The 13,483-nt window shown below is 40.2% G+C and overlaps 1 protein-coding gene across 1 annotated transcript in view; it reads left to right on the top strand.

The window, feature by feature from the left end:
• Positions 1-13,483, top strand: part of Dock3 (dedicator of cytokinesis 3) — a 589,868-nt gene that overhangs the window by 408,667 nt on the left and 167,718 nt on the right. Inside the window, exon 11 of the mRNA XM_071614941.1 lies at positions 572-719. Within this exon, the coding sequence (XP_071471042.1) occupies positions 572-719 (148 nt within the window). The remainder of the gene's footprint in view (positions 1-571; positions 720-13,483) is intronic.

The following is a 13,483-nucleotide window of genomic DNA, read 5'->3' as shown; positions in this document are numbered from 1 at the left end:
CATTTGTTGAGGTACTAGAATTTGTAAGTCCTTTTGCCACTGTTGGCACAGTGTTGATAAATAGGAAAAGTAAGCATCCATCCACTTCATAAGAATGTTTCTATTTCCATAGTAGTTCTGGAGCACCTTTGGCAACAAAATTGGGTGAGGGGGAAGAGGAACACGGTCTCCTCCTTATCTGTGCTCACATAGTTTTTAATCAGCAGCAAAAATTATTGAACTTTCTATCCTTAATTTGCCTGTCAAGTTTAAATGTATTAGCTCATTGATTTTTCTAAGAAATTCCTAAGGTCACTCATTTATTCTCATGTGATTAATAAATGGACTGTTGTGTTGATTTCAAGATAGGTGATAAGGATGATTGACAGAGTGTGGTGCAGGAAAGGAGCCTTGGCCTATTTGGGTTTTTTCAACATAAATATCCTTGGATGATTCCCTGCAACCCTTTAGTATTTCAACTTCAAGGATCTCTTAGGTCCCCGTAGCTCTGGCATCCTTGAATGACAATCAGGAGATGATGGAGAGGGGCATGGAGTTCTCAGTGTGACTAGTGCTTTCTGCTCTGCCCAAGGCCGGATGCTCCTGAATGACTCCAAGAAGGGCCCTGCGCATCTGCACTACAGGCGACCATATGGCTGTGCAGTCCTAAGCATCTTGGATGTCCTCCAGTCACTCACAGAATTAAAGGAAGAAAAGGATTTTGTTCTTAAAGTTTACACGTAAGTAATCAATACCAGGAATGTTAATGATTTGCAGCAAAGGACTTCTCAACACTGCCCTAAGAGCAGCTGTTTTCAAGCCTTGTAAATGCAGAATCACCAGGATTTAGGGTAGGGAGTTTTTTTAAATGCAAAGATTTTAATCTACATTTTGGGGTGGGGCCCAGCCATCTTTTTAAATAAGCATCTCAGGTGATTCTGAAACAGCTGAATTTGGAAACTTCTACCTAGAGTGGAATTCTGATTGTACACGTTTCCTGTTCTCTCTACATATTCACTTTCTATCCAGAATGAATGAACCTTATTTTATATATATATATATATATATTTTTTTTTTTTTCCAGAAGAACTAACAATATAACTTTTCAAATGTCTTGTATATAAAAGAGTCTTCTGCCCTTCAGTTTGTAACTGATCTGGTCAGTGATTCAGATGGCTTTTAAGAATGATCATGGGCCAGTTTGCCCTGTCTTTGAAAAAGAGTCAGTTTTTCTGAGGAGTAGAGATCTTGCTCATTATTTCTGCCACCACACATATCTAAGTCAGATCCAACCAGGCATAGAATTACTTCTGCCTTATAGAAGCAGTCTGTCTCCTCATGAGTTTTCCACCACCTCACCCCGCTCCTACTCCCCCCAGGAACTCTCACATGCTATACAGGCACTCTACCACTGAGCTATGTCTCCAGCCCCTTCCTGATCATTCTTGGTTAGCAATAGAAAAAGGAAAGTAAAGAGGAGAAACAGATTCCAGGCATGTAGTCTGCCTTTTGTATTTTTTATTTTATTTTAGAGAGAGAATTTTTTAATATTTATTTTTTAGTTTTCGGCGGACACAACATCTTTGTTTGTATGTGGTGCTGAGGATCAAACCCGGGCCGCACGCATGCCAGGCGAGCGCACTACCGCTTGAGCCACATCCCCAGCCCAGTCTGCCTTTTTTAAAAAATAGAGATTTAGATACAAATAAGAGTAATTAAAAAAAAGATCAGTAGTGAGTTTAATGAGTTTTTTAAACAAATATGTTTCTGAGAATTTTTTAAAAGTTTTGTCTTCTTTTTTAGTTTTAGCCTAATATCACTTTTCCATATTAAGACAAATATTGCCAATCACCATGTAAATATATCTTTACCATAATATTGTAGATTTTTCTTCATTGTCTGTTGTTCTGCCCAACTCCAACCTAAAATGATAATTACACTTAAACTGGAACTTTGTATAATCAATCACATTTGATTAATTTCAAAATAAAAGCCAAAAATATCCTCATTACCTATTTTTCCTTCAGCTAAGTTCTGTTCAAAGCTGTATACTTTGTGGGGTGAGGATCTTATTTTGAAATAGCAACATACAAAGAAAAATTTAGCCATTTTTGTCCTGCTTCCATTCGTCAGTCACAGACCTTCTCCATATCCTGAGTTTCTTTATTGGCAGGAGGCAGACCTGCTTCATCATATGCCTTCCTCCCTTTGAAAAGACTAAACAGAAATCTGAAATCATTATTATCATCTCACCCCACTGTATTTCATCTAAGGAAAAGGAGATCTATGGAGAGCACCCCAAACTTGTTTTAATTTTTTTTAGTTCTGAAGATCAAACAGAAGATCAAAACATCAAGCACTTGCCTATGCATACCAGGCAAAGTGTTCGACCACTGACCTCCATTCCCAGCCCTAATTTTTAATTTTGAGACAGTCTTGCTAAGATAAGCTGCAATTCCCCCTGCCTTGGCTTATCCAGTAGCTGGGCTAAGAATTGTATCTTTTTGAAATATATCAACTGTTCCTTGCTTCAATGCAAATTCTCATTACAGATGGGGGCTTACACAGCAACCCTTCTGAAGTCATGCTGTCAGGCTTAATTTGCCTAATTGCTTCTAAACAGGTTTCAGTACCAGTGTCTCACTTTGTAAGAAGTGGGATTCATGGATAGCATTTTCTTAGTCCCTCATTCTAAAAGCCAAAGAAAGATATGTCTGTAGAAATAATAGCCTTTAAATTTTTTTCTTTTGAAGAACTATAGAATTGAAATGTAGGATAATTTTTCCACTTGAAAATGTTAACAGATTTTCAAACATACTCCCAAATATATGTTTGTGAAATTGACTTTGTTTACAGTGTGGAATTCTTTTTGGATTAGTAATTTAAATCCATATCAGCACAGTTGAATCCAGCCCTCAGGAGTAGTACTTTCCAATAAATTCCAGGAGATACATTTGTTGACTACATTGAATTTGAAGCTTAAAGGGTTTACTAATTGCTATTGATAATGCTTTAGCCTTTCTTTGACAGGATTTTGCAAGGATAAAAAGCTCTTGTACAGTATCTCAGTTGTCATGTTCTATTTTTTTTTTTTAATTTTTTATTGTGGGTTGTTCAAAACATTACAAATTTCTTGACATATCATATTCCACACTTTGATTCAAGTGGGTTATGAACTCCCACCTTCACCCCATACACAGATTGCAGAATCACATCAGTTACACATCCATTGATTTACAAATTGCCATACTAGTGTCTGTTGTGCTCCGCTGCCTCTCCCATCCTCCACCCTCCCCCCTCCCCACCTCTCCCCTCCCCTCCCCTCCTCTCTCTCTACCTCCTCCACTGTATAACCCTGAGGGTCTCCTTCCATTACCATGCAATTTCCCTTCTCTCTCCCTTTCCCTCCCACCTCTCATCCCTGTTAAATGTTAATCTTCTTCTCCTGCTCTTCGTCCCTACACTGTTCTTAGTTACTCTCCTTATATCAAAGAAGACATTTGGCATTTGTTTTTTAGGGATTGGCTAGCTTCACTTAGCATAATCTGCTCTAATGCCATCCATTTCCCTGCAAATTCTATGATTTTGTCATTTTTTAATGCAGAGTAATACTCCATTGTGTATAAATGCCACATTTTTTTTATCCATTCGTCTATTGAAGGGCATCTAGGTTGGTTCCACAGTCTTGCTATTGTGAACTGTGCTGCTATGAACATCGATGTAGCAGTGTCCCTGTAGCATGCTCTTTTTAGGTCTTTAGGGAATAGACCAAGAAGGGGAATAGCTGGGTCAAATGGTGGCTCCATTCCCAGCTTTCCAAGAAATCTCCATACTGCTTTCCAAATTGGCTGCACCAATCTGCAGTCCCACCAGCAATGTACAAGTGTACCCTTTTCCCCACATCCTCGCCAGCACTTGTTGTTGTTTGACTTCATAATGGCTGCCAATCTTACTGGAGTGAGATGGTATCTTAGGGTGGTTTTGATTTGCATTTCTCTGACAGCTAGAGATGGTGAGCATTTTTTCATGTACTTGTTGATTGACTGTATGTCCTCCTCTGAGAAGTGTCTGTTCAGGTCCTTGGCCCATTTGTTGATTGGGTTGTTTGTTCTCTTATTGTTTAATTTTTTGAGTTCTTTGTATACTCTGGATATTAGGGCTCTATCTGAAGTGTGAGGAGTAAAGATTTGTTCCCAGGATGTAGGCTCCCTATTTACCTCTCTTATTGTTTCTTTTGCTGAGAAAAAACTTTTTAGTTTGAGTAAGTCCCATTTGTTGATTCTAGATATTAACTTTTGTGCTATGGGTGTCCTATTGAGGAATTTGGAGCCCGACCCCACCGACTGTAGATCGTAGCCAACTTTTTCTTCTATCAGACGGCGCGTCTCTGATTTGATATCAAGCTCCTTGATCCATTTTGAATTCACTTTTGTGCATGGCGAGAGAAAGGGATTCAGTTTCATTTTGTTGCATATGGATTTCCAGTTTTCCCAGCACCATTTGTTGAAGATGCTATCCTTCCTCCATTGCATGCTTTTAGCCCCTTTATCAAATATAAGATAGTTGTAGTTTTGTGGATTGGTTTCTGTGTCCTCTATTCTGTACCATTGGTCCACCCGCCTGTTTTGGTACCAGTACCATGCTGTTTTTGTTACTATTGCTCTGTAGTATAGTTTGAAGTCTGGTATCGCTATACCGCCTGATTCACACTTCCTGCTTAGCATTGTTTTTGCTATTCTGGGTCTTTTATTTTTCCATATGAATTTCATGATTGCTTTCTCTATTTCTACAAGAAATGCCGTTGGGATTTTGATTGGCATTGCATTAAACCTATAGAGAACTTTTGGTAATATCGCCATTTTGATGATGTTAGTTCTGCCTATCCATGAACAGGGTATATTTTTCCATCTTCTAAGATCTTCTTCTATTTCTCTCTTTAGGGTTCTGTAGTTTTCATTGTATAAGTCTTTCACCTCTTTTGTTAGGTTGATTCCCAAGTATTTTATTTTTTTTGAAGATATTTTGAATGGAGTGGTTGTCCTCATTTCCATTTCAGAGGATTTGTCGCTGATATACAGGAATGCCTTTGATTTATGCGTGTTGATTTTATATCCTGCCACTTTGCTGAATTCATTTATTAGCTCTAATAGTTTCTTTGTAGAGCCTTTTGGGTCTGCTAGGTATAGAATCATATCATCTGCAAATAGTGATAATTTAAGTTCTTCTTTTCCTATTTTTATGCCTTTAATTTCTTTCGTCTGTCTAATTGCTCTGGCCAGTGTTTCAAGAACTATGTTGAACAGAAGTGGAGAGAGAGGGTATCCCTGTCTTGTTCCAGATTTTAGAGGGAATGCCTTCAGTTTTTCTCCATTCAGAATGATGCTAGCCTGAGGCTTAGCATAGATTGCTTTTACAATATTGAGGTATGTTCCTGTTATCCCTAGTTTTTCTAGAGTTTTGAACATAAAGGGATGCTGTACTTTGTCGAATGCTTTTTCCGCATCTATCGAGATGATCATATGGTTCTTATTTTTAAGTCTATTGATGTGGTGAATAACATTTATTGATTTCCGTATATTGAACCAGCCTTGCATCCCAGGGATGAATCCTACTTGATCATGGTGCACAATTTTTTTGATATGTTTTTGTATCCGATTCGCCAGAATTTTATTGAGGATTTTTGCATCTAGGTTCATTAGAGATATTGGTCTGTAGTTTTCTTTCTTTGAAGTGTCTTTGTCTGGTTTAGGTATCAGGGTGATGTTGGCCTCATAGAATGAATTTGGAAGTTCTCCCTCCTTTTCTATTTCCTGAAGTAGCTTGAAAAGTATTGGTATTAGTTCTTCTTTAAAGGTTTTGTAAAATTCTGCTGTATACCCATCCGGACCTGGGCTTTTCTTAGTTGGTAGTCTTTTTATGGTTTCTTCTATTTCCTCAATTGATATTGGTCTGTTTAGGTTTTCTATATCCTCCTGACTCAATCTGGGCAGATCATATGACTTAAGAAATTTATCTATGCCTTCACTATCTTCTAATTTGTTGGAGTATAAGGATTCAAAATAGTTTTTGATTATCTTCTGTATTTCTGAAGTGTCTGTTGTGATATTGCCTTTTTCATCCCGTATACTAGTAATTTGAGTTCTCTCTCTTCTTCTCTTCGCTAGCATCGCTAAGGGTCTGTCGATTTTGTTTATTTTTTCAAAGAACCAACTTTTAGTTTTGTCAATTTTTTCAATTGTTTCTTTTGTTTTGATTTCATTAATTTCAGCTCTGATTTTCATTATTTCTTGCCTTCTACTTCTTTTGCTGTTGTTTTGCTCTTCTTTTTCAAGGATTTTGAGATGAAGTATGAGATCATTTATTTGTTGGTTTTTTCTTTTTTTAAGGAATGAACTCCACGCAATGAATTTTCCTCTTAGAACTGCTTTCAATGTGTCCCATAGATTCCGATATGTTGTGTCTGTGTTTTCATTTATCTCTAAGAATTTTTTAATTTCCTTCTTGATGTCTTCTATAACCCATTGATCATTCAGTAACCTATTGTTCATTCTCCAAGTGATGTATGCTTTTTCCTTCCTTCTTTTATCCTTGATTTTCAGTTTCATTCCATTATGATCAGATAAGATGCATGGTATTATCTCTACTCCTTTATATTGTCTAAGAGTTGCCCTGTGACATAATATATGATCTATTTTTGAGAAGGATCCATGTGCTGCTGAGAAAAAAGTGTAACTGCTTGATGTTGGGTGGTATACTCTATATATGTCAATTAGGTCTAGGTTATTAATAGTGTTATTGAGTTCTATAGTTTCCTTATTCAACTTTTGTTTGGAAGATCTGTCCAGTGGCGAGAGAGGTGTGTTGAAGTCTCCCATGATTATGGTATGGTGGTCTATTAGACTCTTGAACTTGAGAAGAGTTTGTTTGACGAACATAGCTGCACCATTGTTTGGGGCATAAATATTTATGATTGTTATGTCTTGTTGGTGTATGGTTCCCTTAAGCAGTATGTAGTGTCCCTCTTTATCTCTTTTGATTAACTTTGGCTTGAAATCTATTTTATTTGATATGAGTATGGACACTCCTGCTTGTTTACGAAGTCCATATGAGTGATATGATTTTTCCCAACCTTTCACCTTCAGCCTATGTATGTCTTTTCCTATCAAATGCGTCTCCTGTAGGCAGCATATTGTTGGGTCTTGTTTTGTGATCCATTCTACTAGCCTGTGTCTCTTAATTGGTGAGTTTAAGCCATTAACATTTAGGGTTATTATTGAGATATGGGTTGTTCTTCCAGCCATATTTGTTTATTTCTGTTACTAAACATGGTTTGTTTTCCTCTTTGATTATTCCCCCCCCCTTTACTGTCCTACCTCCCACTGTTGGTTTTCATTGTTATTTTCCATTTCCTCTTCCTGTAATGCTTTGGCGAGGATGTTTTGAAGAGATGGTTTTCTAGCTGCGAATTCTTTAAACTTTTGTTTATCGTGGAAGGTTTTAATTTCATCCTCCATCCTGAAGCTTAATTTCGCTGGATACACAATTCTTGGTTGGAACCCATTTTCTTTCAGTGTTTGAAATATGTTATTCCAGGATCTTCTAGCTTTCAGAGTCTGTGTTGAAAGATCAGCTGTTATCCTGATTGGCTTACCCCTAAATGTAATCTGCTTCCTTTCTCTTGTAGCTTTTAAAATTCTCTCCTTATTCTGTATGTTGGGCATCTTCATTATAATGTGTCTAGGTGTGGATCTCTTATGATTTTGCACATTCGGCGTCCTGTAGGCTTCTAGGATTTGGGATTCTGTCTCATTCTTCAAGTCTGGGAAGTTTTCTTGTATTATTTCATTGAATAGACTTCTCATTCCTTTGGTTTGGAGCTCTGTACCTTCCTGTATCCCAATGACTCTTAAGTTTGGTCTCTTAATGTTATCCCATATTTCTTGGATGTTCTGCTCATGGTTTCTTAACAGTCTTGCTGAGCTGTCTATGTTCTTTTCCAGTTTAAATACTTTGTCTTCATTGTCTGATGTTCTATCTTCTAAGTGTTCTACTCTGCTGGTATTATTCTCCATTGAGTTTTTAAGTTGGTTTATTGCTTCCTGCATTTCTAGGATTTCTGTTTGTTTGTTTTTTATAACCTCTATCTCCCTGTATAGTTGATCCTTTGCTTCCTGGATTTGTTTGCGTAATTCGTTGTCGAAGTGATCTTTCATTGTCTGATTTTGCTGTTTAATGTCTTCCTTGATACTCCAGATCATCTGAAGCATGTATATCCTGAATTCTTTATCTGACATTCCATCTGCTGCAGCTGTTACCTCTTCTAAAGTTGCGTTGACCTGCATTGCTTGTGGTCCTTTCTTTCCTTGTCTTTTCATACTGCTTGCGTATCTTTCCTGCAGGTGCGGGAGGCTGCTCTGCTCTCTCCTTATTCCAATTGGGGTGTCGTGGCTACCACGCCGGCAGGTCACTGGGCCTGTTCTGGGAGCTGGCGGCGGCTCTGTTCTGCCCCTACTCCAATTGGGGTTACGAGTGTACCATGCCGGCAGGCCACCGGGCCTGATCCGCCGGTCGGTTGCAGGTTTGCCTACCCTGCAGGCGCTGGCGGCGGCTCTACTCTGCCCCTACTCCAAATGGGGTGACGTGTCTGTCGTACTGGCAGGCCACTGGGCCTGTCCCGCTGGTCGGTCGCAGATCTGCCCACCTTTCGGGCACGGGTGGAGGCTCTGCTCTGCCCCTACTCCAATTGGGGTGTCGTGACTACCCCGCCTGCAGGACACTGGGCCTGTTCCTGGCACGGGCGGTGACTCTGCTCTGCCACTACTCCAATTAGGGTGGTGTTTGTACCACGCCGGCAGGCTCCTGGGCCTGATCCGCCGGTCTGTTGTAGGTCTGCCTACCTTGGAGGCGCGGGCGGCGGATCTGCCCTGCCCCTCCTACCATGCCTGCGGACCCCTGGGCCTGATCTGCAGGTTGATCACTGGTCTGCTCACCCTGCGGGCACGGGTGGCGGTTCCGCTCCGCCCCCTCTCCAATTGGGGTCACGCGGTCATCATGCTGGCGAGCCGCTGGGCCTGCTCCGGGCACTGGCGGCGGCCCGGCTCCTCCCCTCTGGCTTGACGACAAATTGAGGAGACTCGGGTGACTGTGCCTCACCCCCCCTACCAGGAGACCAACTGCTTATGTCACCGCTGGTATTGATGAAGTTCCCTCCTCCGCCGCTTTCTGCAGACATCAGATCTCTTCCATGTTGGTATCCTATGCGAATGGCAGCATTTCGTTCCCCTTGCCGGGCAACCAAAGCACTGGGTGAGTCCTGACCGGCCCTCAGCAGGACCCGGACCGAGAAGCAGTTTCCGCGGGCTCCTAGCCCCGGGCCAGGGAAGTTCCGGGAGCCGGAACTCGGCCGCTCCGTGCTCGGTGTAAGCTCCTATAAGTGTAAGCTCCAAGAAGCAGTCCCCGCGGGCTCAGTTCCGGGAGCCGGAATTCGGCTGCTTAGTGCTTGTTGTATGCTCTGATAGGAGCAGGGTCCAAGAAGCAGCCTCCGCAGGCTCAGCAGTCCTGGGCCAGGGCGGTTCCGGGACGGTTCCGGGAGCCGGAACTCGGCCACCCCGCGCTCGGTGTTCACTCCGATAAGATCAGGTTCTAAGAAGCACCCAGGCGCTGAGCCCTAGCAATCTGTCTGCAAGCCGCAGGCGAATTGCAGCCTGAAATTACCTGTTCTATGGCTGAATGAGCTGCGGTCAGTCGAAAACAGGGGTGGTGACGTCAGTTTACCAACATGGTGGCTGCTGGCCTCCTCTGTGGTCTGACCGGTGTGGAGAACCGAGATGGACCGCTTCCTTCCCCCGTCTCGAACCCAGAATTCAGCCCTGAGTACGGTGCTTGCGCGGCTGGCAGAAACTGCAGCGCTGTAACCCTGCGTCTCTATCCCAGTGCGCGCTGCAGACTCTAGCCGCGGGGCGATTTGCTGAATAAGCAGTGTTACCCTCCGTGCGACAAACCTCTCACGTTTGAGTCCCCGTAGCTGATCCTCGTGCGATGGAAATCCTTCCTCCAGGTTCTGGAGCACCCCACTATTGCTGGAAATTCCTAACAAGATATCCTTTAGCCGTCCTGACCTGTCATACTCCCACACAGTGAAGCAGCACACGGGGGCAATGCACTCCCCTCGCCGCCATTTTCCTTCTCCCCGTCATGTTCTATTTTTTTTCCTTGATCAGAGTCAACCTCAGCAAGAGAAGATTCTATCACTACCAAAGCTACTACTCTGCTTTGTAGTGTTGTTAAATATCATATGTGTAGTTGAAAACATCCTTTTAAGAAAATTAAGAAACCGAGGCATGAAAATGAGGTTGCATCCAAATAAGTTAATAAACTTCAAATTTATAATAACCACTATGTGCATTCCTGTCTGATATAGATATCATGATTTTTTTCTTCTTTATTTTATTTTTTAAAATTTATTTATTTATTCTAATTTGTTGTACATGACAGCAGAATGCATTTCAATTAATAGTACACATATAGAGCACAATTTTTCATTTCTCTGGTTGTACACAAAGTAGAGTCACAAAGTAGAGTCACATGTACTTAGGGTAATGATGTCCATCTCATTCCACCACCTTTCCTAGAGAAGATTCTATCACTTCATGCCCCCTGCCTTCCCCTCCCTCCCCTTTTCCTTCTACAAAGTTCCTCTATTACTTCCATGCTCCCCCACCACCCCCATTATGGATCAGCATCCACTTATCAGAGAAAACATTCGAAATTTGGTATTTTGGAATTGGCTTACTTCACTTAGCATGATATTCTCCTACTCCATCCATTTACCTGCACATGTCATGATTTTATTCTCTTTTAATGCCAAGTAATATTCCATTGTGCATATATATCACAGTTTCTTTATCCATTCATCTGTTGAAGGACATCTAGGTTGGTTCCACAATTCAGCTATCATGAGTTGTGCAGCTATAAACATTGATGTGGCTATGTCACTGTAGTGTGCTGTTCTTAAGTATATGTTCTTTGGGTATAATCCGTAGAGGGGATAGCTGGGTCAAATGGTGGTTCCATCCCAGGATTTCCAAGGAATCTCCATACTGTTTTCCATTTTGGCTGCACCAATTTGTAGTCCCACCAGCAATGTATGAGTGTGCCTTTCTCCCCACATCCTCACCAACACTTACTGTTGTTTGGGTTTTTAATAGCTGCCATTCTGACTGGAGTGAGATTAAATCTTAGAATAGTTTTGATTTGCATTTCTGTAATTGCTAGAGATGTTGAACACTTTTTCATATATTTGTTAATTGATTGTGTATCATCTTCTGAGAAGTATCTGTTCAGTTTCTTAGCCCATTTATTGATTGGGTTATTTGTTTGTGTTTTTTTTTTTTTTTTTTTTTTTTTGGTGTTTAGTTTTTTGAATTCTTCATATATTCTGAGATTAGTGCTTTATCTGATGTGTGAGTGGTAAAAATTTGCTCCCATTCTGTAGGCTCTCTCTTCACCTCACTGTTTCTTTCACTGAGAAGAAGCTTTCCAGTTTGAATCCATCCATTTATCAATTCTTGATTTAATTTCTTGCACTATAGGAGTCTTATTAAGGAAGTCAGGGCCTAATCCAACATGATGAAGATTTTGGCCTACTTTTTCTTCTATTAGATGCAGGGTTTCTGGTCTAATTTGGGTCCTTGATCCACTTTGATTTGAGATTTGTGCTTAATTTAATTTTGTTGCATATGGATTTCCAGTTTTCCCAGCACCATTTGTTGAAGAGGCTATCTTTCTCCAATGCATGTTTTTGGCGCCTTTGTCTAGTATGAGATAACTGTATTTATGTGGGTTAGTCTCTGTGTCTTCTATTCTGTACCATTGGTCTACCAGTCTATTGTGGTGCCAGTACCATGCTGGTTTTGTTACTATTGCTATGTAGTAATAGTTTAAGGTGTGGTATAGTGATGCCACCTGCTTCACTCTTCCTGCTAAGGATTGCTTTAGCTATTCTGGGTCTCCTTTTTTTACAGATGAATTTCATGATTGCTTTTCTCTTTCTATGAGGAAGGTCATTGGGATTGTGATTGGAATTGCATTAAATCTGTACAGAGCTTTTGGTAGTATGGTCATTTTGACAGTATTAGTTCTGCCTATCCAAGAACAAGGGAGATCTTTCCATCTTCCAAGGTCTTCTTTAATTTCTTCTTTAGCATTCTTTAGTTTTCATTGTAGAGGTCTTTCACCTCTTTTGTTAAGTTGATTCTCAAGTATTTTTTTTTTTGAGGCTCTTGTGAATGGGGTAGTTTCCCTAGTTTCTCTTTCAGAGAATTTGTCACTGAAACGCCTTTTATTTATTGGTGTTGAGTTTATATCCTGCTACATTGCTGAATTCATTTACTAGTTCGAAAAGTTTTCTGGTGGAGTTTTTTGGATTTTCTCAATATAGAATCTTGTCATTGGCAAATAGTGATAGTATGAGTTCTTCTTTTCCTATCCATATCCCTTTAATTTCTTTCATCTGTTTAATTGCTCTGGCTATAGTTTTAAGAATTATGTTAAATAGAAGTGAAGAAAGGGGACATCCCTGTCTTGTTCCACTTTTCAGAGGGAATGCTTTCAGTTTTTTTTTCCATCTAGAATGAGGTTGGCCTTGGGCTTAGCATTTACAATGTTGAGATATGTTCCTACTATCCCTAGTTTTTCTAGGGTTTTTAACATGAAGGGGTACTGTATTTTGTCAAATGCTTTTTCTGCATCCGTTGAGATGACATATGATTCTTATCTTTTAAGTCTGTTGATGTGATGAATTACATTTATTGATTTCTGTATGTTGAACCAACCTTGCATCCCTGGGATGAACACTACTTTATTCTGGTGCTCTATCTTTTTAATATGCTTTTGTATTTGATTTGGTCTGGGGACCTGCACAAGCATAGTGGCCAGGATTCCTACATAGGATCAGCAGTCTGGAGTCCTCTAATAACTCACAGAGAAACAGTATTCCCACTACTTGAATCTGAGGTCACAGAGTGACACAGAATGCAGCCTCCCTCTAGCCCGCCATCTTGGAACTCCTCATATAATTCTTGTTGGCTAGAGGACAAAGGGTCATGAGCAGGAGCAGGATATATTGTCCCTGGAGCTTTGGACAGAAGAGAAGAGTTCCAGGAGCTAAAGTGAACATTGGAGGGAGTAGATATCTATAAATGCATGTGACAACATACAGAATGGTTCTGAATATGTGATAAACACTATTCAATTTCACAATGAAAAAAGTCCAAGTATACATTTTAGACCAATTTTAATGAAATAATAAATAAACAAATGCTTAAAACATTAAATTTATAATTTTGGTTATGATATATTTTATCATGTTATATAAAATATGTATTATTGTTAAACCACGATCCAAAGAAAAGACCACCGACTCCAATTTTAAATCAAATTAAAGCAAGCTTGTAATTCAGACTATACAGGACTGTCCCTTTCCCAAAATCCGTGGGATAGAAGA

Source organism: Marmota flaviventris, chromosome 8 (assembly GCF_047511675.1).
Source record: "Marmota flaviventris isolate mMarFla1 chromosome 8, mMarFla1.hap1, whole genome shotgun sequence".
Lineage (NCBI taxonomy): Eukaryota > Metazoa > Chordata > Mammalia > Rodentia > Sciuridae > Marmota > Marmota flaviventris.
The sequence above is the reverse complement of the archived record's forward strand: the minus strand, read 5'-3'. Positions and strand labels throughout refer to the sequence as shown.